Here is a 26,763-nt window from a genome sequence, read left to right as displayed (position 1 = left end):
CCTCCATGGAGGACAGGTGAAGCTGCTTCACCACAGACGTTTTCAGCTCAAACAGCAGTTGGGACTGAACACACTTCATCCTCAACTTCCTGCCCCCATTCCTTACCTTCACAGTTAGACTTCACAATAAGAGAGCCCAGAATAAACAGAACTCTGTGTTTCTCGTAGTGCCTCAGGTTCTCTATCTCCTTTATTCCTCCTTTTTTAAAAAGGTGTGAGGAAAGGTGCTACATTTTTTTGGGTCTGTCTTCTTTCTGTCTCCTACCTATCCCTGAAAGTGTCCCCAAGGCTAGGTCGGATGGGGCTTGGAGCAACCTGGGATAGTGGAAGGTGTCCACGGCAGGAGGGTGGAACGCGATTGGTTTTAAGGTCCCTTCCAACCCAAACCATTCTGTGACTCTATGACTGTCTGGGAAACAACCAAAGTCTTATTCAAGACTCTGCACTATCTCATCATCATACAAAGGAAATATCTCCTTCCTCCAATGACACAAATATTTAGACAAATGTAATTGATTACTTATGAAAAGTAGATGCTGTCCTGGGCAATGAGCTTATTACTTACTGTTGACCAAGGCTTTTCTGGTCAATGTAGGATGACAAAGTAATATTGCGACAGTTTACATTTTGGCCAATATCTCAACATTTTATCAAGCTCTCTCATGTTTGCATAGCACAATCCATGCCTCACCTGTAGGCAGCAACTCCAGGCTCACTCTCCTCTCACTACTTGGCTACATTTTGATTTCATTTACATTTTCATCATACATGCAGCTGAAATTGATTTCTTACCCCTGACTCCTGGGGTCTTCCCACTGAGTGATTCGTGTGTTGTGATTGACAAAATACACTCTGCCATTGCTGTCAGTTCTCTTTTCTGAAAAGATGTAAAAGGGGAAAAAAAATCAATTCCCTCTTTAATATATTGCTGAGACTATATCAAATAAATAATATCAATCACCAGACCCTGCCACAGCCTCTCATGCTCTCAGGTTTCTCTGTACCTCCTCTGACCCAACATATTTTCACTTTCATTGACATTATTCCTTACTACATGATTTTTCAATTGTATGAAAAATTAATTGGAAAATGGGAAAACCTTGAGCAGTTTTGCCCACAGGAAATTTCAGCTGTGTCAAATATTGAGATGTGCCGGACAAGCAACACAGAAATCAAACACAGAGGAGGCAAGAGATGTACACAGAAGTATCAAGAAGATACAAGGGGGCATCAAGTTCCAAATATAGTAGGGAATAAAAAATGGTCAATCCCGTTTCCAAGAAAACCCATTTATATTTTCTCTCAGATGAACAGTGGACATACACTGACCTAACACTGCCTATGAGAAATGCCCTGGCTTGCCCCGCTGTACCACTCTGCAGCTCATCATACCATTTTTATTTAGTGTTGCAAGAGAAACAAATTACAAAAATGGATCAAAATCTGACTACTACAGGACAAAAGCTTCAAAAGAGAAGTCTGTAAGTAGGCATTTGCCTATGATCCTGACAGCAGAATTCCACACGATGTGGAGACTCAGTTTTCCATTTCCTGGACAATGCCAGTCTAAAGACCTTTCTGTGAAATGCTGTAATGTAATGTAACTAAGCACAAGGGCGGGGAACGACAGTTTTACAGCACGAAGTTGCACCAATACGAGGACTAAAAATCCAAATAGTTCTGTTTGAAAAGCAGATGAACCCAAAGTCTCAGGTCCAACTCTGCCAAGTAATTACTTGCTCCAAACTCCACAAGAGAATTCTGAGAGCTTTGCCTACATATCATAAAACTTGAATTTTTATATCTGTTTGATAGTCACACTAGAAAGCAGTTTTATGCTTCTATAGTTTTATTACATCCTGCCAAAATTTGTATTAATTTTAAATTCTCAACCCTGTAAAGTACAAGAACAAATTTATTCCAGGGAGAGGGCCAAATCAAGAAATGGTTGGTTGTCACTATAAATGATATTTTCAGACCAACAAAACTCTTCAAGAGTTGTCTTGGAGAGAGAATTTGTCTGTTTGATTTAGAGAGGATTTGGAGCCTGATTTAGCAGGAACAGGATGGTGGGGGGGAATGAAAAAGTCTCAAAAGGATGATCGTGTTAAAGCAGCTATTACACTTGTTACCAGTGGAGTAAACCAGAACATTTTATAGTTTCTAAACCTGTTTGAAATAGTGAGCCTAATCAGGATTGTGTTTTAACAGCACATTTTATTAGATCTAATTTTAAAATATTTTTAGTCCAGACTCTAATTTTTAAAAACTAGCTTAGAACAGCTGACAAATAATTTGGCGGAAGTATGCTTTAATGTTTAATTATATTGCATTACAAAACACATTCAAGTTAGTCTTACCCCATCCATGTGGCAGAGGGCCAAGAGGATCAAACTCTTTATTCTGTGTGGATGAAAAATCCTGGTTCTGCAAGACACACGAACATATGAGGCATTAATGACTAGTCATTTGCTTTCCAGATGTTCTACCATAGCCATCCTGAACTATTGAAGTAACTGCATTTTTGTTAATGTTACACATAAAGATACCAACTATTTATTTTTCTGCACAGAGAAGGCCTGTTTAACTGACCTCGGCACGCTTAACTAACTACAGTGCCAAGACATAATTATTCTTTGTTTAGCACCCCTGCCTACGCAGGAGGAAATTAGTACAGTAGCACCCAAAACAATCAGAAACTTCATTCCTGCACTCAGTACAGCTCCCCCTACCACCACTTACGGGCTCCATTTTACTTTCACACATAAAGCAAATCAGAACCTACACCATTCTTGATGAGCATGAGAAGCATGAGTTGGAGCAATCTAATGTCAATGTCAGCGATCAATGAATTAAAAGTGTTGGAAGGATTATTTTCAATTTTCCTGCTCTCCTAACATTCATTGTGCATAATTCATTTTACCCAGAGCAGAAATGTATGGCCTGTGAGCTTGCTTACCTCCCAGCTGTTTGGCCAGGGTAACACAAGACACAATACAAATAAACCAGCTTATTACTAAGCTCTAGTCTGCTTTGAGCCAAAGGCTTTATCAATATTGTACATAACTTTTATCCAAGAAGCCTTATATTGAGGTGACAACTAAACCCTATCTGCTGACTGCAAGGAGATGAACTAACATTACAATGAGCCCTCCCTGCCATGCTACACACAGAGATATATTACCATAAACCATAATAGAGTCTGCTGCCTTTATGGGGAAAGGTCAGCCACAGGCATGTGCAAAGTCCAAAACCACCCTAATCCTCAGTCACACATGTATTCCTTACTCCATATATAAACCTCTGGTTGAACTGCTGCATAGCTCCCTGGAGCTGGCTACGCTGGAGCTGCCACTGCTCGTAATTCCGGACAGACTCCAGCGTTGGTCTCTGCCACGTCGTCGTTCTGGTGAAGTGGTCAACGTAATAAATCCTCCCCATGTTGTCAACTCGGCGCTCCCAGCTTTGGGAAAAAAGACAAGCCACAGCTGTCAACAGCCGACAATTTAAGGGCTCGGAGGCACTTGGAGACCGATGTGGTAGAAGGGAACAGAAAGCATGGGCTCATCAGCAGTTTTTTCTCCTTGCACCCTCTGCTAAAATTATGCAAGAGCTAGAATTGTTTTACAAGAATAATTTTTATTTGTTGCATCCTATAAAAAGTCAGATCCATTTCATTTACTGTATTTTTAGGGTTTTTTGAAATAGTTTACAAGAGCCGTCTAGACCACTGTCCATACTGTGCTGGCATCACTACAGTTATCCCACCCAGCCCTTAACACAAGCCTGCTGGTTTCTCCTAAAACACAGCAACCGCCTCTGACATTTTAAGGTATTCGATACAAGACTTCCTCACACTGTGATCTGGCAGAAAAGAAACGTTTGGGCACGGGGTTTGGTGTTTTGTTTTGATTTTCTCTGGGGTTTCTTTTCTAATTTTCAGTTCATATGAGATCAGTACTACTCATAAAATCTGAAAGAAAACATTCCTATTCTAAGTAAGCTTAAGCAATATACAAGTTCATCTGCTCAAAGAGCTCAAAATAACTTGAAACATGACAGGGGGGCTCCATTTGTGAGACTGCCAGTTTTTGTTCTTTAATACCAAGTTCTCTTTACTATCTCACATTTTCACTTTGTAATTCTTTACAGCATGTGAACCATTTGAGGATGAAAAAGTGCAACAGAACAGCTCTTGTATTTTTCTTATATTGTTAATAAATAAGAAACAGCAACTGTGAACTAACATCACTGGCTGTTCTGATGCCAAAGGCTGGAGAAGTTTAACAATGAAAGCTGGTTTCCATGTGCATAATAAATTGGCAGCTGGGAGCCCTGAGACAAGATCAAAGGCCTGCAAACAGTAACCTTGGGATAAGAGGTAACCGAAAGCATTCCTGCTCAAGCTGATAGTTACATCAGTCCCAAAATACTTTTCTGTGGTTTTGGCTCTCTTTTACTCTTGGGGGTGTCTACTGTCTTTAACTGAAATCTGCTCCTCAGCCAGGAAAGATGCACTTGCTTAATCTTTAACAGGAAACTCAGATTTGGTTATTTTTGACATTCAGCTCTTTTCTGTATGCACTCCTTGGAGACAACCTGGAGCAACTGGGTTCACATTTCTATTTTCAAATATCTGTTCCAGCTTTAGTAAACTGTCAGGCATCAATTCCTGAAAAACCCAGACATCTGAGATGATCGTATGGCTGATCCTGGCTCACCTTGGTGGAAGAGGCTCTGGCCGATCCCACGTTGTTCTTTTTTCAACATGATCCACATAGTACACTCGACCATGCTGGTCTACTCTTTGCTCCCAACTGAAAATAGAGTAAAAAGTTTAATCTTCCTCCAGATCAAAGTATTCCAACCATTCATCTACAGCATAAATATGAGAAACATTTGTTTTCATAAAATGCTTATTTCTAAACCAAATGCTTAAAACTAACCCTTGGCTCATGAGATGCACCATGACAGTGTGCAGCATAGAGTGGTACCATTCGTATAAACAGTGATTCTATGTCAACTAAAAAAAAAAAAAGAAATAAAAAAACAACATTGTACATGACCACCTTTCTGGGTGGAAGCTCAAATTCATGCCTAGATGTACAATTTTAGCAGAATTTTGTATTCAATATCAAGTGTGTCAATAACATGCTGAACAGAACCGACAGATCATTAACCCCTTTTAGAGTAGCATTAATCCAACATATGCACATTTTTCAGTGATCAAGTATATGCAGAGATCACCATGAGGGCACTGGTCACTTTCTGCATATTCAATATTTGGGATAATGACTTACCCCTGAATTTGCATCAGATGTAACATCACAGGAGAAAAAAAAAAAAGCTATTTGCCATTTCTGTTGAAATCAAAATTATAAAGCAACAACTGATGTTTTCAAGACCACTTGTTTATTTCTTGTTATCCTGTGAGGTAATTCAGGATTACTACCTTTTGGTTTAACTACCTGCAAATCAAGGCAGGTAATTCACCAATTACACCATTCACATTGGGAAGTTGCTGATTTCCCTCATTCAGAGACCCAGAAATGTTTTTGTTGGTTTTTTTTTTTTTTTTTTTGTTAAGTTGAGAGCTTTGAGGCAACAGGCCAACCAACTGACAAAATCCGCACGTACCAAAGGCACAGCAGCATATCCACGCTACTCTCAGGACCTGCACTATGAAACCCAAATCTTCAGGAGTGCAACAGCAGCTTTTCTTCTACTTATCCATACCAATATTTTCCTACCTGACTTATATTTTAAGTTGAAGACAACAAGCTGTCATACCATTTTAAACCTACGTTTCACTAACATGGGAACATACAATAAATATCAGAAGTAATGATTTCCTTGAATGCTTGAAGACTGACCATACAAAACAGTTATAAATCCTTCAAATTCATATGGAGGTTTACTGACAGGCAGCAAAAGGCAGATGTTATCAATGGGTTGTTACACCTACTGTAAATAAAATAAAGTAAAATCAGAGAAGTCAGCACTCATGGGGAGAAAGAAATCATAAAACCCATACCCAGGTGGAAGAGGACCTTGACTGACTGTAGTAAGGGCCTGAGGTGAAGGATTTACTGGCTGGACTTGTCTCGACACTGGAGGAGTGGTGAGTGCAGGAGTGGCAGGAGCTGTGGTTGCGGCTGTTGCCCCCTCAGGGCTCTGCTCTGAAGGTGTATTCGAGGCTGTACCTGCCAGTGATCCTGCACTGGCCCCATCGCTTTCTGTGGATGTGGATGAAGGACCATTTGCATTTGCTATGATGTCAAAGAGAGAAGAGAACAAGCCTTTAATAGACATTTATCACCAATCTATTGTAGAAGTTACACATTACAAAAGCAAACCTGTCAGAACTGTGGTTTCCACAGCCACATTTTGCAGCTCAAATAAAAACTAAAGAGCAATTCTGTTTCACTGTAAAAATGCTTTAATCCAAGAACGGCCATCAACAGCATTTTGATATTTCTGATAAATATTTACCATGTCTGCATTCTGTAAATATTAAATTATGATTACAAACTCCTTCCTTCTACTAATGAATTAATTATTTTCCATTTATTACTTGGAATAATAATTTCAGTGATGACAAGCATAAAATTTTCAAGAGGAGATTTGATATTGCATGGAAAGTAACAATCACAATGGGAGGGGAACACATTCTTTAAATGTTTTTGGTTCTATCTTAACACCATTTGGTGGGTGGGGTTAGAAGCTGAACACAGGCCAAGTCTCATTAACTAACTGCACTGGAATAATCTTTTAAAGTAATTAATGTATTGCAGAGCCCATCCAGACCAGCATTTACCAATTGTAATAATCAGACTACCAAAACATTGCATGGTATGGGGGTGAAGGAATTACACCAAAACCAAATCAAATAACTTTTCAGAATTAGTGGCCTTCAGGTAGTTTTTAAATAGCTAGATAAAAAACCCTATCCATTTCAGCAGAGTTAATGTTTTAAGTACTGCAACTTCACAGAATCTAACTGCAATTGTAGAGACCAGTAACTTGTATCTCAGAACCCAGTATTATCAACTTGAGGCAGTTCTGTGAGTCCTTCAGTGGATTTCATGTCCTCCTCAGTGGGTGCCTTAGTGCAGCAGCAGCACTCACTTGTGCTCTCCTGGTCCCAGCTCCACTCTCTGTAGCACCATCACTGACTGCCACCACCCCGGGCAGATGCGGAAACAATAAATTTCCACTAACGGGAAATGATGACTAAACAGCATGTATCGAATGCAAACTAAAAAATACTCTTTCAGAAATGACCTGCCAAAGAATTTACCATCAAAAGTGCAGTTAAACATCAAGAGCAGAAACAATTATGTTCATTCAAGCAGTGCCCAACCCCATGGACGTACCGGCGACCGACGGGGGTCTGCGGGGAGTGGGGGGCGGTGGCCTGGCAGGCCTGGGAGGTCTGGCAGGTTTGCAGTTTCCATTTGTGAGTAATGGAGAGTCACTGCCATTAACAGTCTTGTTTTCACTGGAAGCAGTATCCTCACAGTTTTCAAGGCCATTGGAGTTAGTCCTTTTGTAGGAAAAGACACAGAGAACTGTTCTAGTAGTGCATGGGTGATGTGAAACTTTGCAAATCACAGAATCATGGAAGAGTCTGGGTTGGGACAGGACTTAAAGCTCTCTTGTTCCAGTTCCCTTCCAACAGACCAGATTGCTCCAAGCCCCATTCAGCCAGGCCAGGGACAATTCCAGGAGGGTTGAAAAGATACATAAAAGACACTAGAATGCAACAGTTACAACTAGGTTGAGATTAGTAACATTCACGATAATTCCAAGTATCTATACACCTGTATAAATACACTGAGAGTTTAATCTCCTGAGGTACTTGAAACCTCCATGGATGGAAACCTGGTGAAAGGGAGGTATATAACATCTGCCACCAAAATCTCCTCTGTCATTTCCGAATTTCATATACCTGCCCTTAGGTCCAGGCTCTGGATTTTGCTGCTCAGCTACTTCTGTCCATGAGTCCCTGATGAGACAAGAAGCTGACTAGCACCTGAGAACAGCCTGTGAGCCTTTACACCACAGGGCTGGCATATGCTCAGGACACACAAAATGCTACAAATTTTTAGAAATCTTACTTATGCATACATATTTTTTCCTCTAAACTCAGTTTGGGAACAGGCTGGAGAATTTAGGACTAAGCATTGAAGTTTTGACCAACAGCTATGAATATAAACTGCTCAACCTTACAAGAATTAAGAAACTACATAGTAGTACTGACCCATGCTGTCCTGTTCACTTATACCTAGCTAAGTATTATTCTGATACATTTGTAGCTCCTTAAGCAGAGTTAGAGGTATCTACATCTTTATTCTAAAGCATTTTATTTTCAGAATATGTTGGGCAAAACAAAAAGGCTATCAAACAAAATTCTAGTGGATTTACAGGTCAAGCACATAAGCCATCAGAAAGAGGTTACAGTTTCAACCCAATACCTCTAAAATTACATTTCTTTAAAGGTACACAAAATAAAACCCAGTAGATGAGGCTAAGTAAATCAGAAGTCATAAAGGACCAAATGAAATCATGTTCATTTAACCTTAATATCATGGTCAAACACACTTTTGCTCTATAGCAGGTGTGGTGCACACAATTCATACAACACCAGCCCCAAAATAAATGACTCTGAAAGTGGGTCCAAATTATTAGTGACCTCAAGTACATTGGAGGTTTAGCCCCAATTTTTTCAGCCAATGCCCCCTAGTCTTTCACGTCATGTCCTTGTAGAAAGTCGCTTTCCTGATCATTTCCATGATCCTCACAATGACCACCAGATGCCCCCTGGCTGATACCAAAACTGTTACCACTATTGCTGTTATTATTCTAATATACACTCAGGTATTCTGAATACCCAGACATCTAAACATTCTTTAAACACAAAAAGAAAACAGAACAAAAACAAATTTTCATGGGAACCCTTCAGACAACATACCCAAGAATAAACTGTTAAAAAAAAGGTGAAATTTAGCTTGGCTACTCCAGATATCATCCAGAGTGCTGTGCCTTGTACAGATCCTTAAAATACTCATAATACTGGGAACTAATTAAAGTAACATGGTGCTGGGCACAGTCTTATCCTACCAGGCAGCAAGGTTCATAATCTGGTATCAGCCTTAGCGCACTTTAAGTGCCAGATAGCCTTTGGGATCTTCTTAACAAAGCTAAATATAATTCTGATACCTCCTTGCTATAAAGAAAACCAGTGTAAAAAAAACAGTGCCATTGTTCGAGGTTTTTAAAATACATAATTTACTTTGGGTGATCACTGGGAGAAGGATAAAGAACACAAAGGGAAAAAACAAAAAGATCAGTCAGGTATGGAGGCAGAACTGAGGCTAAACAATGGAGCTGAGCAACAGTTCAGTATTTTTGTTTAGGGCATGCTCAGATCTTAGAATATACTGCTGCAGGGCATATTCATAAATTTTTCATTATCTTCTTTACAAAACACACAATTCCTCTTTCAAAACTGCGAATACTAAAAGGTAGAATAATGAAAAAAAAAAAGAGGAAAAAAGTCTTACCGTGTATCACTCCTTACTCTGGAGCTTTCACTCTGTGTAGGACCTTAAATATCAGGAAGAAAAAGACAACAGAAGCATAAGCAACACTGAACCATTTCCAAGGAAAGCAGCAGCCTTTAATGCTCACACTTCTTTCAAGTATGGAGGTGAGACACTGTGTGCTGCTTATCTACCGGGTTTCAAAGCTGTACATATTTTGCATGTCTCTATTTGTGTGTGTGAATACAATTTATTTTAACCACTGCCACTGTTAATACTTCCACCTTATGGAAGACGTAACAGGACATCATTTGACTGTATGAATATTCCCAAACACAACACAGTTTAATAACACTCTCTTTCTAGCAGTATAAAGCAGTGTTCATTCTTTTAAGTGAAGCTAGTTTTTCATACTCTCTCCCTTTCAGTGATGGCAGGTAGAGCAGAAAGGGCATAAAACTTCACTAAAATCTCCTCTCTGGTTGGCTGGGGGCTTTGTTTTCTGGGACCCTCTAGCTTGACCCTTCCCCTTCTCAGTAAATTATTTAACATAAAGGCATTGAAGCAGGTACAAAAATATGGCTGCACTCCAAAAGCATTACAGCAGCTCAGCCTACATTTGCAAATGTTTTGCAAATGCTTATTCAGCCAGCTTGGAAATATTTGCCTTTTGTGCCAGCATTTGCAAACTTTGAATATGCAGCACAGAACTGCTCATTCATGTAGATAGCACCAATACTTTATTTCCATAGACTTAAACAAATATCATTAATAAAGAAATCAGCTTTCAGTTCAGTTTGGAACTGTGGACAGATCCAGGCCAAAGACAAGGATAATGTGCTGTTAGTGGACAGTGCATGGAAGGAATTAAATGCCAGCAAGAGAAATCTTAAAAACAACTCCATAAACAATGTGTTTGCACGAAGCGCCTTTAGTCTCTACAATGTGCCAGAATACTTTAACATTTAACTCCTTCCTTATGTGCTCCAGTCCCTTGATTTTCTGGGAACGTTCTACTGAACTTGGGGTCTGTTGTGTCAAGCCTAACCCCATAAATAACACTCAATTCCATTACCTGCATGACTTTTCCCACCTTTTTCTCAGTAGGTGAACTTTGGGAAATCCAAGAAAGCACAGACGAAAATCAAGTATTGCATAGAAGGAAAATCTGGTACTTTCGCTTGATATTTCTATCCCTACACGTCAGTCCTGCTCTGTAAGTCACACAAAATCCCAGCATCTGGCCTTTAGTTACAAATAAAATTCCACACAATCAGTCAGTGCAATTGATCCTTCTAAAAAAATGCAAAGAAAACAGACTAAAAGCTCTAAGAAATAATGGTTACAGAATTTGTGTTTAAATTCAACTTTTCTATGATACTCAGATGAAATTTCAAAGTAACTACCTCCAGGACTTTACAAGCGCTCCCTAGAAAGCCAGAAACCTAGAACTTGCCAATTAAGTGTCCAGCTGGTCAGTACTGCAGATAGTCTCTCTCGCTGCTTTCTAGGAAAATAACTCTTACCTAGTTCTACTTCTCAATGTACAGCGTTTCAGAAATGCTCCACTTTATATTTTTTCTGTTTATGATGCTATTAAAATTCAGTGAAGCTAGAGGCTTTCATTAACATTTGGGATCACTAGATAAAAGTTCGCAAAGTCCAGAAAATAAAGATGCTGATCTGGTTTTTGTTGCAATAACGCTGAATGTCTGCCCTGTGAACTATGACTCCAGCTCAAACAAAAGAGTATGAGATTTCTGATCACTATAAACAGAAAATTACAGAAACTGCTGCTATTTGGCTTATTTAAAGACTGTGTTAAAGCTTCCCATAAAACGGCTTTGCATAGCAGATGTATGTAGATTTGGACTGAAAGTTACTTACTTCTTGTACTTGAGGCTTCCCCATTGGTCAGGAGCTCGGAGTCAACCTGCATCCCATCCAGACAGACCGACAGATCTCCCACCACTTCTGCTGGCTCCCTGTCACCGACGAGGTGCAACGTCACCACTACCTGCTCCACTGGAAAAGAAGACAGAACAAAGGGAGCTTACCTTACAGCATGAGAAAAAAAGGCCTTTTATTCAAGAAGCCATTTGCAGAACTCCATGATCAAGGGAAAAAAAAAGATGGCCCCAAAACTATAGCTCTGCCTCTTGGTTATTTTTTGTGTGTGTGGTAAAGCTGAGCATTTTCATGTATCATTGGAAAGTTATTGTTTCTACAAAAAGGGGAAAACTGGAGCATCATCTTGTTGCTGCCTAGAAAGGATTATTATTACAGCAGAGATTGAGTCTCACATTTCCACAGCAATTAATGCACCTGCCCTCAATATAGTTAGGAAGTGTAATTCATTTTATTCTTGATTAAGAGCAAATATTTTTGTCTTCTGACGAAAAAGCTTCACATTTACCTAATGGCATTGAGATTCACATTCAGAATGTGAACATTTTCCATCATATCCCCAGACCAATGGTATATTCAGGGCTTTCAGTGAAACAGAACTGTAAAGAACCTGTCTTGCTGAAAGGGTTTGAAACAAACCCCAGTGAGCTGTAACAGGTGCCTGGTGTCAGACAGCAAATGCACTGACCCACAGGGATTTTCACCCAGATTCAGCAGGACAGACACTGCCAGGAGAGCAGCTCTCACTGCTGTCAACATTCTCTATCTGCAACACCCATGTGTGACAGTTAGGAAGCCAACACTTCTTTAACAGACAGAACAAAAGGAGGACAGCATAGAGCTCCGTGCAGCAGCCCCATGAGTGTTGTAATGGCTCTGTAGAATTTTGTATTTCTCCTTCAAGCTTCCCAGGATGCACACACTGCCCAAAGCCCTAACTAGTTCCAAGATTAATGAAATGATACAACATATACCTGTAGCACTATTTAAAACAAAAATAACTTTACACATATCCTGTCTAGCACCAGTCCCAACCATAGTTTTCATGTTTAGGCTATGTAAAAGGAAACACTTCTGTTTAATTAGCCTTTCACTCAGTCTTGCACACACTAGCAAAGTGAAAAGCATCCTGTTTTCAGGGACATCATAGCAGCCTGTGTACAACCAAAAAAGATTACTCTGAAAAAGTAGAAGAAAGCTCATAAAAGCAACCAGAACCACCAAAAGGAACCCTTAAGGGCCATTTCCAGAGGTGCACACAGCATTCATGTCCACTAACAGACAATGCCTGAGGAACTCTGTGGCATTTCAAGGCACCCTCCACCTACGACTTACGTTTCATACTATTGGATTTCAAAGTCTCATGAATATCCAGAGCAGCACTTCCCAGAAGGACATCAGACTTCAATGTTTGATGGCTCCAAACTCGAAAGTTTAATTTACTTACAGGAGTGACAATTCTGAAAAGAAAAAGTTGAGCACTGTTAGGGCGTTTGTTGGTGGGGAAGGGTGTGAACTGAGCCGTGTACTCCCACTGTCACTAGAAGTTATTTAAAAACAAAGAAATAATGGTGGTAACATCAAACCATTTCCAAATATCACATTCTCATGACACTTGGATATGTCATGCCAATCAAGACTGTTGCAAGACTGTTCATAGACCAAATATATTTTTTATTATTACTATTTTATGGGAAATATAGAAAAACTACCATAGTAATACACAATAAGTTCTATAACAGCAACTCCAAAGCAATTTTTAATACTGATATTCTTTTTCTACAAAGAACACTCTAACATTTATATAATTCTACATTATTTTCATTGTGAGAAATGGGTACACATGACTGCTTATTTTCTCAGTGGATAATTTCAGCTATATATAGTTGGTAAGTCCAGACTTTCATAGTCAGCCAATCCCTTCAGAAGATCCACCTAACAAACTCCAAGGAGAGGAACCCCAAGAGGATTCACCCTCATTTCCAGAAGCCACTACACTTTTCCTTTTTTATCCTGAATCTCAATATAGGCAGCTGTGCCAAAATATTTCCTAAAAAACAATTTACCTCACTAAGCTTCATGCAGCTTTAGTGTAATTTTCAATGAAGTTGATATACAGGGAGTGTCTGTGCTCTGCTGTTACTCAACAAGAGCAAAAATGGCCCATGTATTATTGTGTGGATTTGCACAGCATAAACCACAAACATTCCCATTAAAACACAAAAAAGCAACCTTTAAAAGGTAAAAGAAAATTCTGCTCTTCTACACTTACATGCATATAAAGTGCAAGATTTTATTTTTCTTAATATATCTCAGTGCAAAGTAAGGTAGTAAATAGTAGTAACTAAAACCTCATAATAATCCAAGTTACTATAAAAGTACAGACACAAAAAAGACTTTCCTCAGGCAATGTTCCAGGTGCTGCAAGAAGAACAGTCTACAGTTTAAGTACAAGCAAATCACAGAATCACTGAATGGTTTGCACTGAAGGGACCTTACAGCCACCTCATTCCACCCCACTTGCCATTATCCCAGGTTGCTCCAAGGCCCACCCAGCCTGGCATTGAACACTTCCAGGAATGGGGCAGCCACAGCTTCTCTGGGCAACCTGTGCCAGGGCCTCAGCACCCTCACAAGGAAGAATTTCTTCCTAACATCCTATCTGGAATGCCCTTGTGAAAAGTCCCTGTCCAATGTGCAAGCACAGAATGATCTTTATCTCAGAGTTCCATGTGACATTAGGAGAAAACTAGATTTTATGTGTAAAAATACCTTGTGGACCTTCTTTATTCACAAATACTGGGCCAAGCAAACATCAACAGCTATATTCATCTTGAATCTAACGTTAGTTTTGTACTAACAATTTGCATAAATTAACTGGGAATTTTGGATTTGTGCTTGAATTTAGAGGTGCACAAGACAGAGCCAACTACCTGTGTTACGGCACGGTACACCACAGTGGGACACAAAGAACAGCTACACTTTTCACAGCCACAGAACTTCTGAAAACTGTAACTTTAAATATGACAACAAAAATGTGCATGGGACCATCAGTTTGAATACTAAATTACTTTACTGTCCTTACTACTCAGAGAATTAGAGCTTCTCTGATATCACACATAGCAATACAAAATATGAACATAACCACTGCAATAGTTTGTAAATATCTATTTCAGACTGTACTACATTTACTCTAAAAATTATAAAAATGTCACCATCTCATGCAACATTCCACTCCTTGCTTAAAATAAAAGCACAGTCTTCAAGCCCACTGTCAATTGCTTTCATTTAGCTCATATAAATTGGAAAATAAAACCAAACCTACACTGTAAGATGCTGTTTCCACTTTGGACTATTTGTATTGTTGCATTTTTCTGTCTTCTTTGACTGTCCATCTACTGAGACTTCCACATAAGGGCTAGGTCCGAACCATTTATTCTTTTCTTTTAGTTTTGCTGAAATAACTGTTAAGAAAGAGAGAAAACAGTAGTTTACTCAGGAAGATTTCAATTGCAAATAGTATTTTTCAGTTGGGTGCTTCAGAATTCAAGCGTCAGGTCATTGACGCCTGACTCAAGAAAACACTCAAGAAAAAAAACACATTAGATGGGTAAAAACCTTCTTGCATTCCAGCTCATTTATACAATGCCACAGCTCACACAAAAGCCTAAAACATGCAACAATACTTTTGAAACATCAGCCACTCTAATTAATCATAACCAGCAGAAGATCCACAGAAGTGCTCGGGTGCTGAAAGCAGAAAATATCCTCTAAAACCTTCTGTCTATCACCAGCCAAGAGAATTCCTGGAGTTTATTACACTGCTTGTTAAAAAGCTCTAAACATGATCTGCCTCTCATAAGGCACTGTGGAAAATTGCCACAACTTCTCATGAACAGAATATCACTGAGAGAATGAATTTTGTGTGAAGTTTTCCGTAGCTAAGCAAACTTACTGAAAAGCTGAACCCAAACCTTGGGTTCCAGTAATTACCTCCTCTTCTAGCAACAACAAATCTAGACAGGGTTTGCAGCTCTGGAGCTTTAATTTTGGTGGGGAGGGGCTGTGCTGGGTATTGACTGGGGGGTTTTTTGGTGCATTAAGCATTCACTATTACTGACTGCAGCACTCCCATATTTCCAAACACCACTGCAATGCTGCCTCCTTTACAATGTGTGTCTATCCTGATGTTTGAGTCTCAGGTGCTCTTGGATTCACTGGAAACACTGAACTCACAAAACAGTACTGAAGAGAAAGATATTATCATTTCCAGTTGGCCCCTGAATTCACTGCTCTAACAAAAAACAACTTGCTCTTCTGTGTGTTTGTCACCCACCACAGCCTCACTGCATACTTAAAAAAGAGATGACTAATTCAGGCCCATCTGGCTAATCTCCCCAGATTCCCTTTATAGTCTGTGCTCCTTTAGAGATTTAGAGAAGTAGCTTAGTATAAACTGTTCTGAACTGCTCCCAAAGGAAACTCTTACTCTGTGTATTACAGACACCTCACAGAATTTCACCAATTTTCACAAACAGTTCCTCATCCCTTCCCTCCCATCTCCATTACTTCTGTGCTATTATAGTACCTCATACCTCAACATCTCTAATTATCTCAAACACTTGCTTTGCAGCAGCAGAAATCAGCCAATTTGTACCTACTTTCAAGGTTTGTTCCTACCCAGACACCCTGAAAATTCATTTAAAACTAATGAGGGCAGCAGAATGGGGCGCTGAGGGTAGGGCAGGCGGGAGGTAACACCAGCAGTAGTTTTGCTGCAGATAATGGCTGAACATCTACAGAAATACAGACCTGAAATTCAAATACCTCAGTAGTCTCAATTCTAAACACTAAGGCATTTATTCAGCTTCACTGTCTTTGTGTGGGTCTCAGGCCTCTAACAGGGAAAGCCCTTGGACAGCAATCACCACTTCAATCCTTGGCTCTGCTTTCCATCCCCATGTGGAGGAGGTACCTCTGTGAAAACTACTTCCAATTTCTCTCCAATATCAACCTGCAGGGACAAGATTTCTCTACAGCCTCACAATCTACTGAGGAAACACAAGCTTGTGACCTCAGAGGGACAGCTACAGCCTGTGTAGCTTAGTAAGATCCAACCTCCTTCCCAGTCTAATGCTTTCCCATCTATTTTTGACAATTCTTTTCATCTCCACAATATCCCTTATCTAAATCTACTGCATATGCCCACAGGTCTTCACAGTGAGGGTGCAAAATTTACTCTTGAGGCTTCTAAACAGAGACCTGCACACACCCCCAGATCTTCCACTCAGTTTTGATGCCTCAGTTAAATTTCCAGAGAGCGAAAGTGAGGAAACCTTGGTAATTAAGTTTCAACAGCTGCTCTGTTGGTGAGGCACTACAAAAAGCAAGCCTGTAATGTAAATCCATTTCCAAACAATCCAGGTGTTCAATTACAGTGATATTCTCTTTTATTAAATTTTTTATCCATTTCAATGGTGGCCATAAAAACATGTAACAAGGGAGAAGCGGTAAGTCAACTTTAACGAACAGCAGTATCAGGAGAAAGTGTTAGATTTGATATTATGCCAAGTTTCAGTAAGTGCAAGCAATATCATAATGCACTATTACATTTCCAGGAGGACTGCCTCTACAATTTACTTAACAGCACCCAAAAAGAATTTTTCCTTTCTTTTTTTCTTTTACACAAATCTGTAAAATTTCAAAACGCGTTTTAGATAAAATCCAGAATAAAATAGTTGCCAAGGAATGATGGCCTAACATCAATCTTGACTTCTCCTGGGCATTTTACAATGCAAAACTTCCTGAAATGCAACACAGTGAAGCCTGTTTAATTGTGGAAAAACACCGTCACATTTCTAACCAGAAAAGACAGATAATTACAGAAGGCTCACCAGTGATCTGAAGTTGTGATTTCATGGACAACCCACTGGCTGGTCCTGATCTGGACCCACTGCCAGCCATAATATAGGCTGGATCTTGAATCTGCATGAAGAGAGAATGCAAGCATTTCAATACTCAGAAGCACAAAACTTCACCTGGTTTTTGACACGTGGATACATTAGTACAAACAAACCCACCACACTTGTTTTTTGTCTAGTTCCTTTCCATCTCCCCAAAGTACAGAAAATCCTTTAAAAAGGGCTCAGTCTCTATTACATGACATGTAAGTATTCAAGTTCTAGGTGATAAAGGTCATTTGATTCTGTCACTTTGTCAGTTAATGAGTGAATGATGTTCTAACTCCAAAGTCTGCTGTACCTCCTATGTCTAAAACATCTGCTTGTCTTAGTATTGTAAATCCTGGATAAGTTTATCTTTCTGTGCGAAGTACTACTTGGTTTTAAAAAATAAACAAATACCACAATCCACAAGCATAGCAAAAAGACTGAAAATAAATTATTAAATTAAAAAGGGAATTTCAACTTTAGATAAACCTGCTTTTGTATCTTTTTTTGGTTTTTTCCTGATCAGAGCAAGTCTACAGACAGGGGCTGTAACTCTACAAAACACTTAAAAAAGGAAATACATCCCTTTGGAAAGAGAGCGAAACAACTTCTAGTTACTGCACAACTTTCCTCCTTGGCACACCCCAACACTCACCCCAAGGCTGGTCTGGTCCTCCCAGCCCCAGGCAGTACAGGTTCCTCCTTGCAATATTTGTTGGTTTTGGGTTTTTTTTTGCGGGGCAAGGGAGGCGACAAAGTGGACAACGCACATCATAGAGCTTCCAGAGAAATTAAATTGTGTGCTATTACATTAAACACAGAGATCACTCTGGAAATACCCAGACCCCCCGTCACCTATGCATTTATAAAACACATTTCACCTCAGCATCTCTTACCAACTGAACTCCACTGCAAAATGAACAGCCTCCTGGATACAACTTCCAGACCACTCACTGCATCCCTGTCATGCCATGTTCCCTCCTTTATGCCACTTCCACACCATTTCCCTGCTCAGAACCTACTGCAAACCATTTGTGCACCTCTCTGGGTGATCCCCCTCTTGTGGGGCTCAGCTGCTGTGGCCAAAGAGCTGCTCATCAGCCCTGAGCCCTCACTGATGCTCCACTTTGGGCAGCCACCAAATGGGATCCCAACGCAGAGCAAACATCCCATGCCAGCTCTCAAGCACTTTTCTGCACACATTGCTTCCAACAAGGAAAGGCAAGTGTTAGCTTAGGCTAATGCTATCTGTGAGTTGAAAGACTCCATTTATGAACTTAAAATTGATAACAGCACAAGCAGTTTATCTAACCCCAAACATACTCAGCCATAACAAGGAAACCACAGTTTGTACACGGAGATCAGGTCTCCATGTGGCAACTTTCCTTTTCGAGGCTGCGATTTGAAGCAAATGTCTGTGACAGTGACTGTGAAAATTGTAATCCCACAGGTATTTGAAAGTCTTGAAATGGGTAATTCTTGCATCCTGCAGCTTGCTGATGCCAGTGTTCCCTATTACAAAATGTGACACCACCAAAAAAGGTACTAATGACTTGCTCAAATAGTGTTTGGTGTTACTGGTAGAGTTCAGTGCTGTGTACTAAATTTCAGATGTGAATCACACAAGTTTGAATCATGTTAGAGTGAAAAAGATTTTAATGTAAGTATTTAAAAAGTAGCCTAAATTTAAATTATTTAGAGGGCGATTCATAATTCTGCTCCTGTGACTGGTTGTGCCAACCTCCCTGGGTATCCCTTCTGCTGTATGAAAGCAATCAGATTACATCTACACCAACACAGACACACTGGATAGTCTGAAGGAGTTTGGATTTACAAAAGAGCTGCCAGTTCCCACCTGGAGAAATAACACTGCACAGAATACACCTGGGATCCCTGAAGGGGATCGCTCTGAACTGAACTCCCACACTAAGCACTTACACCGTACAACACTCATTTAGAAGCACGAGTTAAAGCCAACTTTCATTTCTAACCTGGCAAATATGCTCCTTAAATGATTTTAGTAACAACTGATCATTTTCATTGAGAATATGCAGAGAAAATCTAGCAGCTTAACCACATCTGAAATGAGTGTCCTGCAAACACCTGCTGAGTTAACACATGTGGATGTAGGAATGTGTATGTTGGGAGACACAGCCTTCACCAACAACCAGCTTAAAGAAAATTCCAGGAATATACTACCTGCCAAAACTCCTAAAAATAGAAACTGTACTACACATTGTTTAGTTCTCTCAGCTGCTCGAAAGTTTCTAATTATTTCTGAAAAATAAAACTGAAGAGTCTTATTTTATTTTACTCTGGCTTAAAATCTAGGGGCAGTTCACTTACAGCAAGCTCCATTAATTAACCAGGAAAAGCAGAGTTCCAGAGGAAGAAGCAGGAAGCAACAATTTACCTCTGCCCTGCACTTCAACATCCCTACCTCTCTTTCCATGTTTCCTAATACCTTGACTCCAGTGGCTCTTCTACTCCCCTTAAGTGCCTGCTAAGAAAGACTCCACAGGCAGAATAGCCGGTGCCATGCCAAGCTTCCAGCAAAGACTAATCATGGAAAACACACTGCAGCTTTTCTCTCAGCTGGGCACTAATTTAAGTCTCTTCCCTACCATGCATATGTATACTTTATCTGGATTTTTCACAACTCATAGCAATTTTATCAACTTCTCTACCTCCACCTCCATTAGTTTTTTGCTGGAATAGATCAGTAATTTAGAAAGTCTTTAGTGCAACACACAGGAAAATGGGAAGAGAGCAGGTGGAATTATATACACCTCACTGTGTTAGGAAACAAAGCTAAAATATATTGATTAGCCAAAGAAGAATCCATGGTGATTAATGAACTAAACTTAGAAAGAAGTAAAAGAGTGCAAAAGCAGTAACACCATCAGTCACACATATTCAGCTACTGTCTAGTTACATTGAATCTTTAACATTTTACTCCTCTTTATTTATGTAATAAATACACCAAACAGATTTTGTTTGTGTGTAAAAATTAGTCTAGTAAAAGCTGCAGATGATTTCAACTCAAAAGCAGCCTAGGGCTACTTGTAAGCCTAATCACAAAATGAAAAAGCATACACTCCTCAATCATTTTTAAAGTACTTCCATCTAGTTCTATTAGATACGATACTTAGGGGGTGAAAAGCAAATGTCTTTATAAATTCAATGTAATGCTACAAGCACTTCCACAAGTTGAAACTGTCATTCCACACCTGAGAATGCATGTTCAGGTTTTTTTCTGCAGTAGAAAATTAAACACATCTTCATGGATATTTAGGGATTTGGTGAGGTCTGGGTTGGGTTTTGATGTTCTTTTTGGTTGGTTGGTGTTTTGTTTTGTTGTTCTTGTTTTGTTTTAAATTATAGTAAAATCCTATTGCCATTTTTCTCCCAGATGCTGCAACTCACTTCCAAGAAACTGTCAGAATCTAAAATTTAGGAACATTAGCTGAAAGGTTTGAGAGCTGTGACAGAATGACTGGAGTGGTGTAATGGATATTCAGAGCATGATCAGGTAAGCATGATTTTCTCAGAAATGAACAAGACAAATTCTTTGGCATATAAAAAAGTAGAACAGAGAAAGAGTATTTTCTTGCCATTAAAAATAAATCATTGAAATAGTTGTCCGAATTTCCTTAGGAGCTGCATACCTGCTCCAAGGGAGGTTTGGTTCTATAATATCCTACTATAATATGTAAATTATCAGATAAATTATACTCAGCTTCATAATTGCATGCACCATTATTGGTACTCAGGCAGGTTTGAACAAACATTGCTTAAAATAAATCTGCCCCACAGCAGGAAATTCGGACCATGCGTACTTTTCGTCCTGTACTCTGAATCCCACCTGCAGTGCTTTCCCAGCAGTTTCCCCTTTGGCCTGCCCAGTGCTGCTGGGGCATTTTCACCCAAGAGAACAAACTTCCACCACAGTTTACAGTGTGAGGGGTGTGGAAGGAGGAGGAGAGTGTAGCCCAAATGCTACACTGGTGAAAAGGCAGGCAGCAAAGGAGGATCCTCCACTACTTTTCTAAGAAATCATGAGAAAGCTGCTTTTCTCCCCATCCTTTTTAGTGCTTTGCGGTTAAAGCAAGGGAAGGGAAGAGCTGGGGAGGAGCTCCTCAACCCACAAAATCAGGGAGCATAGACAGGAGAAAAATGCTATAAACAGACTGAGAGTCCCTCACTGTCACACCAATTTAACTTGGGTGACGACTTTATTCAGCACTGGAATTCATCTGGTAAGGAATCAGCTTACTGAAGAAGGTAATTGTGTTTTATATTTATTTGAAAGAACAGAAGACACCCAGGTGAGAACGAAACCCTGTGACTGTATTACACACCCATAACTTTGAAATATGTTGGCACATGCTCCTTATACTTTAAAAAATACTGAAATAATTGCACATTGTTGGCTGCTTTAAGTCTTATGTTAAGTAATTATTTTTAAGAATAGGCTAAGCTGCTCTTTGCAGGTGTTCCTATTCAAAGTGCATGTGCAATTTCAGTAATGGAGAAAAAAACCCTGCAAAATGAAAAAAAAAAATCTTATATGTGGAAAATTTAAAAATGGTTTTGAGAATCTCACTATGTAACAGGAATACAGACTTTTGGAAAAAGCATAAAATACACAAAATTTTGTTTTAGAAACTGCACGTAAAATGTAACATATCCCTTTTATCAACAGGTATGTGATAAATATACACACTTTTTTGTGAGAAATTATAGAAATACTTCCTCTCCTTCCCTCTACACACTGAGGCATCTCTTTAACTGAAGGCATGCATACTGTGGCAAAGGTCTTTCTCTTTAATGTTAGCTATAACTACACAGTCCAGGCAGAGACAGAGTTTGGCAACTTACTTGCTTAGCAAATTTGCAGTTACTTTAACTGTTCAAGTTTCATCTTTAAAGTAAAATGTGGTTTGACAAAGCTGGTTTCAGTGGTTTACACTATTTTCCCTCTAAAATAAGTTTTAAGAACGTGGTCAGGTTTGCTCAAACAAGTCAAAAGACAGAAAGGAAGAAACTGCTGAGTAATCAACCAGGGAGAAAAGAATAGAAACAGACTATAAGAGCGTTGAGTACACACTTGAAAGGGAAGCAATTAGAGGTTTGCATCAAGGGATATTTATATAAGAAATGGATCCAAAAGGTTTAACACAGAATGCAGCTTGGCTCCCTTTGGCAATTACTTTGTGAGTGGCACTACATCCATTCACTGAGAAGTCTGGAAAATCCAAGCAGTCTGTGCCATAACACAACTTGGTGGAATTTAAAATGCCCGAATTGTCTTCTGAATAAATGTGAAATACATGCTGGGTCTGAAAAGAGGCTGTGGTTTGGATTACTGAGCTGTGTGGTCCTGTCTCCCCTGCCAGCAGAGTCAGCACAGGCACAGCTCCCTGCAGCCTCCATGCTCAGGTTATCCAGGTAAAAGTAAACATCCATGTAGCTGCTCCAAGAGCAACAAGAGACCCCACCTGAAATATAAGGCTCGAGCCAATTCAATACACAGGCTAAAAATATATTTGTGGGAAATACAATTTAATCGGTTTGGGAAGCAAACCAAGTGACACGACCTTCAAAGGCTGCAAGGAGGGACAAGCAAGACATATAAACCAAAAAACAAATGCCAAGAGGTGCCCAACTTCTGTCCTGGCCCTATAGCAGACTTACTAACAAGAAATCCTTGATGCTGAAGTAGAAGCTTCATCTACTGTCTGGTCTTAAAATTGTGTATTTTATTTTTTTCATATCTGATCCATGTATGCAATATCTATGATCTACTGTACTCCTGGGTCAACAAAGGAATCACTTTCTTGTTACATCTCCTTACAGATGATCATTTCTGCACCCTTTCCAAGGACAATGGTATAACAAGACTCAGAAGTAACATCTTCTCGAAATGAACAGGTCTAATTCTACAAGTGAGATTATCTGAATCTGTATGAGCAAACATACCTTGCAGAGAATGTAACAAAGATGCTAAATCAAAATGAACAAAGTAGGGATGAAAACGTGCATAAATCAGCTAAACAAGAGTTAAAACGGCTTTGATTGATAACAAAGGCCACTTCTTGCAGGAACAAAATTGAGGAGTGTTTGTGTCAAGGCCAGGATGCCTTCACTCTGATAAGACTCCAGCACAGATGCCTGACCAGCAAAACAGCCTGTGCTTCAAAGAGGAGTGTGCCAACAGGGTTATGTCACATCACATATGTCATTCGACTTCCTGTCAGCCCAACAGGAAAACATACTGTAGCTTTAAAGAGATGGATACTCCAAATAAGGAAAAAACCAAGCAGCATTAGCATCCACAGAAGATTTATGAAAGATGAAGTAAGCCAGATTCTGAAGCAAAGGACTAGCAAAAAACGACTCTTGACTCCCAGAAGATATAAAATATCTGTATGTGAAGTAGTTTGTTGTTGCCAACAGGAACCTGAAGCACAATAAGCAGTGACAGATACCATTAGTTCCATCCTCCCCAAAGCATAAAAGAGACACTGGCCTCAACACATGGAAATGTTCTGGTGTCCGAGAGTACATAAGTGAGAGGATGAGTTAATGAAATGTTTGAGAGGGTATAAGCAATGAGAGATTTTGAAGATAAATACCACATTCTCCATGGTAAAAAGACTAAGACTCTTTACCCTCTAAACTCTCATACTGAGTTTTGTTATACTAACTTCCTTCATCCTCAATGCAACATGAATGATAATGAGTGTAATACTATATTGATATCCAACAATGGCATCAAAAAATGATTGTAACAAACAGATCTTCAATTACAGCAGCAAAGATTAAGAAATTACATACTATCAACCTTAAACACCTTTTCTAGAAACAATTATTTATGCAACAGTAATCCTCAGTGCTGATTCCTTCTTGTTCCTAAATATCTACCACTTCAGGAGAGGACTGAGCATGGAAAACTATTCTGAATATGATGTTTTTAAGTTGGAAGTGTTGAGAAACATCCACCCTGCCTACCAAAGCAAAGACATTGCCCAATGAAAGGCAGAATAACTCCGGAAATGTTGTAGCCAGACACCCAGTGATGCTCACTTTAACTTTTCCCTGAATAGCTGAGATCACCAGGCAGTGTTCCTTGTGCAAATGACACCGATTAGAAAAACTGGTCTATCAACTTCAGCCTGAAGAGAAAAATGCGTCCAACACTGTTTGCAGTCCAAATTAAACTGTCTTCGGACCTCCCAAACTGGAGACTTACAGCAAAATTATAGAGAATTCAGTCATTAGCATTTCTCTGCAATGAGAAGCCTGCTTGTAAAACCTGCACCTCAGCAGAAATAGTTCACATGACTTTTTTCTACACACGAGGCATTTGATCCTGAATAGAAGAATGGGAAAAAGACGAGTAAAGAAATAGAACTGCAATATGAAAAATTCCAAGAAAGACAAGCGTAGTTTGACAGTTTTTCACACTCTCAGTAGTACACCAGAAATTCCCCAACCACAAGCTGTTCTTAGACTAAAACTGTGGCAGGCAGGACAAAAGGGATAAAACTGGCATTGTCACCAACTCAGACAACTTCCAAATGGATTTCCTTCCTAACTAGGAGGATGTTAGCTTTTACTAACTTTTAAGAAATGCGCAAAGAGGGGAAAAAAAGAAAAATGTACATGAACATCATAAGCCTTTTGCTTCATTTCCAAAAGCCTGGCAAAAGCAGCCACTGCAGAGAGCTGCACAGGATAATTAAAACCATTTGTGAAAACAAAGAGACGATCTATTTTTATTTCAGGCATTTCCTTCTCATGGTACAATCCATTTCAAAGAGGACAACAATTCATATATGCAAACCACTAAGCTAAAACTGGTTCACTGCTGTAATCTTCAAAATAGAGAAAATGGCTCTACTTAAAATGGCTGGGTCTTAAATGCTGCCATTGGAAAACATCTATGAAACTTGGCACACATGGTAACCCCCAGTACAGAGAATTAAGCTACAATTAAGATGACAGAGGAGACAGCAGTGAAACTGGAATAGTTGTAAGTAACTACCACAAACTCAAACAGATATTTGAATTACTGGATTTACCCATATTAACTGGACATTAACCGGACTAACCCCAGCATTTTACAAACCACTGCTTTTAGAAATTAATTTTGGCCCTTAAAATTCTTTGCAAAAAATATTTGGTAATCTCAAAGTTTCAACACAATACGGCACTGACTCAGAACTGTTTCATTCTAATGCTTCTCTGATGAGGTTTCAGGAAAATTTCCCAGTGGGAGTTCACAACCAGAACAAAATTACAATCTGTGGAGTGGAAGGTAAGCAGTTACCTTGCTCCCTGCAAAGCAAGACAAATTGCTTTTCATTCAAGAAACCAAATACTCAAGCCTATTCCTTTACAGCTGAGAGCTCCCAGGTGTTATCACGGGCTGGCAACACACAAAGTAAAAGCTCATTTATAGGGGCCTGTGCACTTTTATCTAGTTCATGATGGGCAAAACTCTTTCCTAGGTCCCCTTTTCTGGAAGGTCAAGAGTTTTAATTCACTGCTGGCTGTCTTTTCACAATGGACACCCCTAAAGGTGTGAGCACACAACAGTTTTACTTACCAAACACATCTAATATTTGGTTGAGGAGGCAGAGTGAGCCCTTGGCAGCCAGCCATGGTTAACCCACCCCATTGCTCTGCTGTGACCATCAGATTTCTTACAGAATGGTTTAAATGAAGTTCAGCTTTCAAAACACAAATCAAAATCACAATCTGAGACCCATCAGGTGACATTATTGTGAGCACAGTTTTTATACCCTTAAAAGGTAAAAGAATGGGGAATGAATTGACTATATAGTGAACCAACTTCTCAGAATAAGCAACACTTCTTCCATAGGGAAATACCCTTTTAGCAGCTCCAAAATCCCTCTTATCTTAAATATTCCTGCTACTAGGACTCTATGATTGTTATTATAGATCTCTAACAAAACAGGCATCACGTTCTAGCAATCAGAACTCTCATATCTTGTAGAAATCAATTACAGCTTCCCCTTTTAATTCTTCCACTTCCTTGCACTGTGAACCATGTCCTACATGGACTTTTGAGGAAACAGAGGTTAAAGAAATACCTCTGTGCTATAGCTTCAGGGATAACCTTCCTCAGAGATGAAGACGACAGACTGAAGCAATGTAATCAACAGCATGTATCTCCCTAACAGGCACTAAAATAATTTATATTTTACTTTTAAAAAACAACTGTTACATTTTGAGGTTTCTATAAAGAAAGTACCTAGAAAGTATAAACAGTATTTTTTCAGTGGTAACCTTGGAAGAGAACTTTCTCCAGGGAAAAGCACACAGTGTAGCCA

The 26,763-nt window shown here is 39.4% G+C and overlaps 1 protein-coding gene across 4 annotated transcripts in view; it reads right to left on the bottom strand.

Moving 5' to 3' along the window:
* The window catches only part of ITCH (itchy E3 ubiquitin protein ligase), a 57,277-nt gene that overhangs the window by 14,890 nt on the left and 15,624 nt on the right, over positions 1–26,763 (bottom strand). For 3 of the 4 annotated variants that reach the window (XM_066198609.1, XM_066198610.1, XM_066198611.1), the window contains exons 2-12: positions 17,348–17,438; positions 14,779–14,917; positions 12,789–12,913; positions 11,433–11,570; positions 9,567–9,609; positions 7,377–7,546; positions 6,035–6,269; positions 4,722–4,817; positions 3,289–3,463; positions 2,361–2,427; positions 793–877 (exon numbers count right to left, since the gene is read on the bottom strand). In XM_066198609.1, the coding sequence (XP_066054706.1) occupies positions 793–877; positions 2,361–2,427; positions 3,289–3,463; positions 4,722–4,817; positions 6,035–6,269; positions 7,377–7,546; positions 9,567–9,609; positions 11,433–11,570; positions 12,789–12,913; positions 14,779–14,917; positions 17,348–17,417 (1,343 nt within the window). In that variant the 5' untranslated portion in view covers positions 17,418–17,438. The remainder of the gene's footprint in view (positions 1–792; positions 878–2,360; positions 2,428–3,288; positions 3,464–4,721; positions 4,818–6,034; positions 6,270–7,376; positions 7,547–9,566; positions 9,610–11,432; positions 11,571–12,788; positions 12,914–14,778; positions 14,918–17,347; positions 17,439–26,763) is intronic. The other variant, XM_066198612.1, reaches the window with a different exon arrangement.

Source organism: Chamaea fasciata, unplaced genomic scaffold (genome assembly GCF_029207755.1).
Source record: "Chamaea fasciata isolate MVZ Bird 193981 ecotype frontalis unplaced genomic scaffold, bChaFas1.0.hap1 SCAF_17, whole genome shotgun sequence".
Taxonomy (NCBI): Eukaryota; Metazoa; Chordata; class Aves; order Passeriformes; family Sylviidae; genus Chamaea; species Chamaea fasciata.
This window is presented reverse-complemented; position numbering and strand designations above follow the sequence as displayed.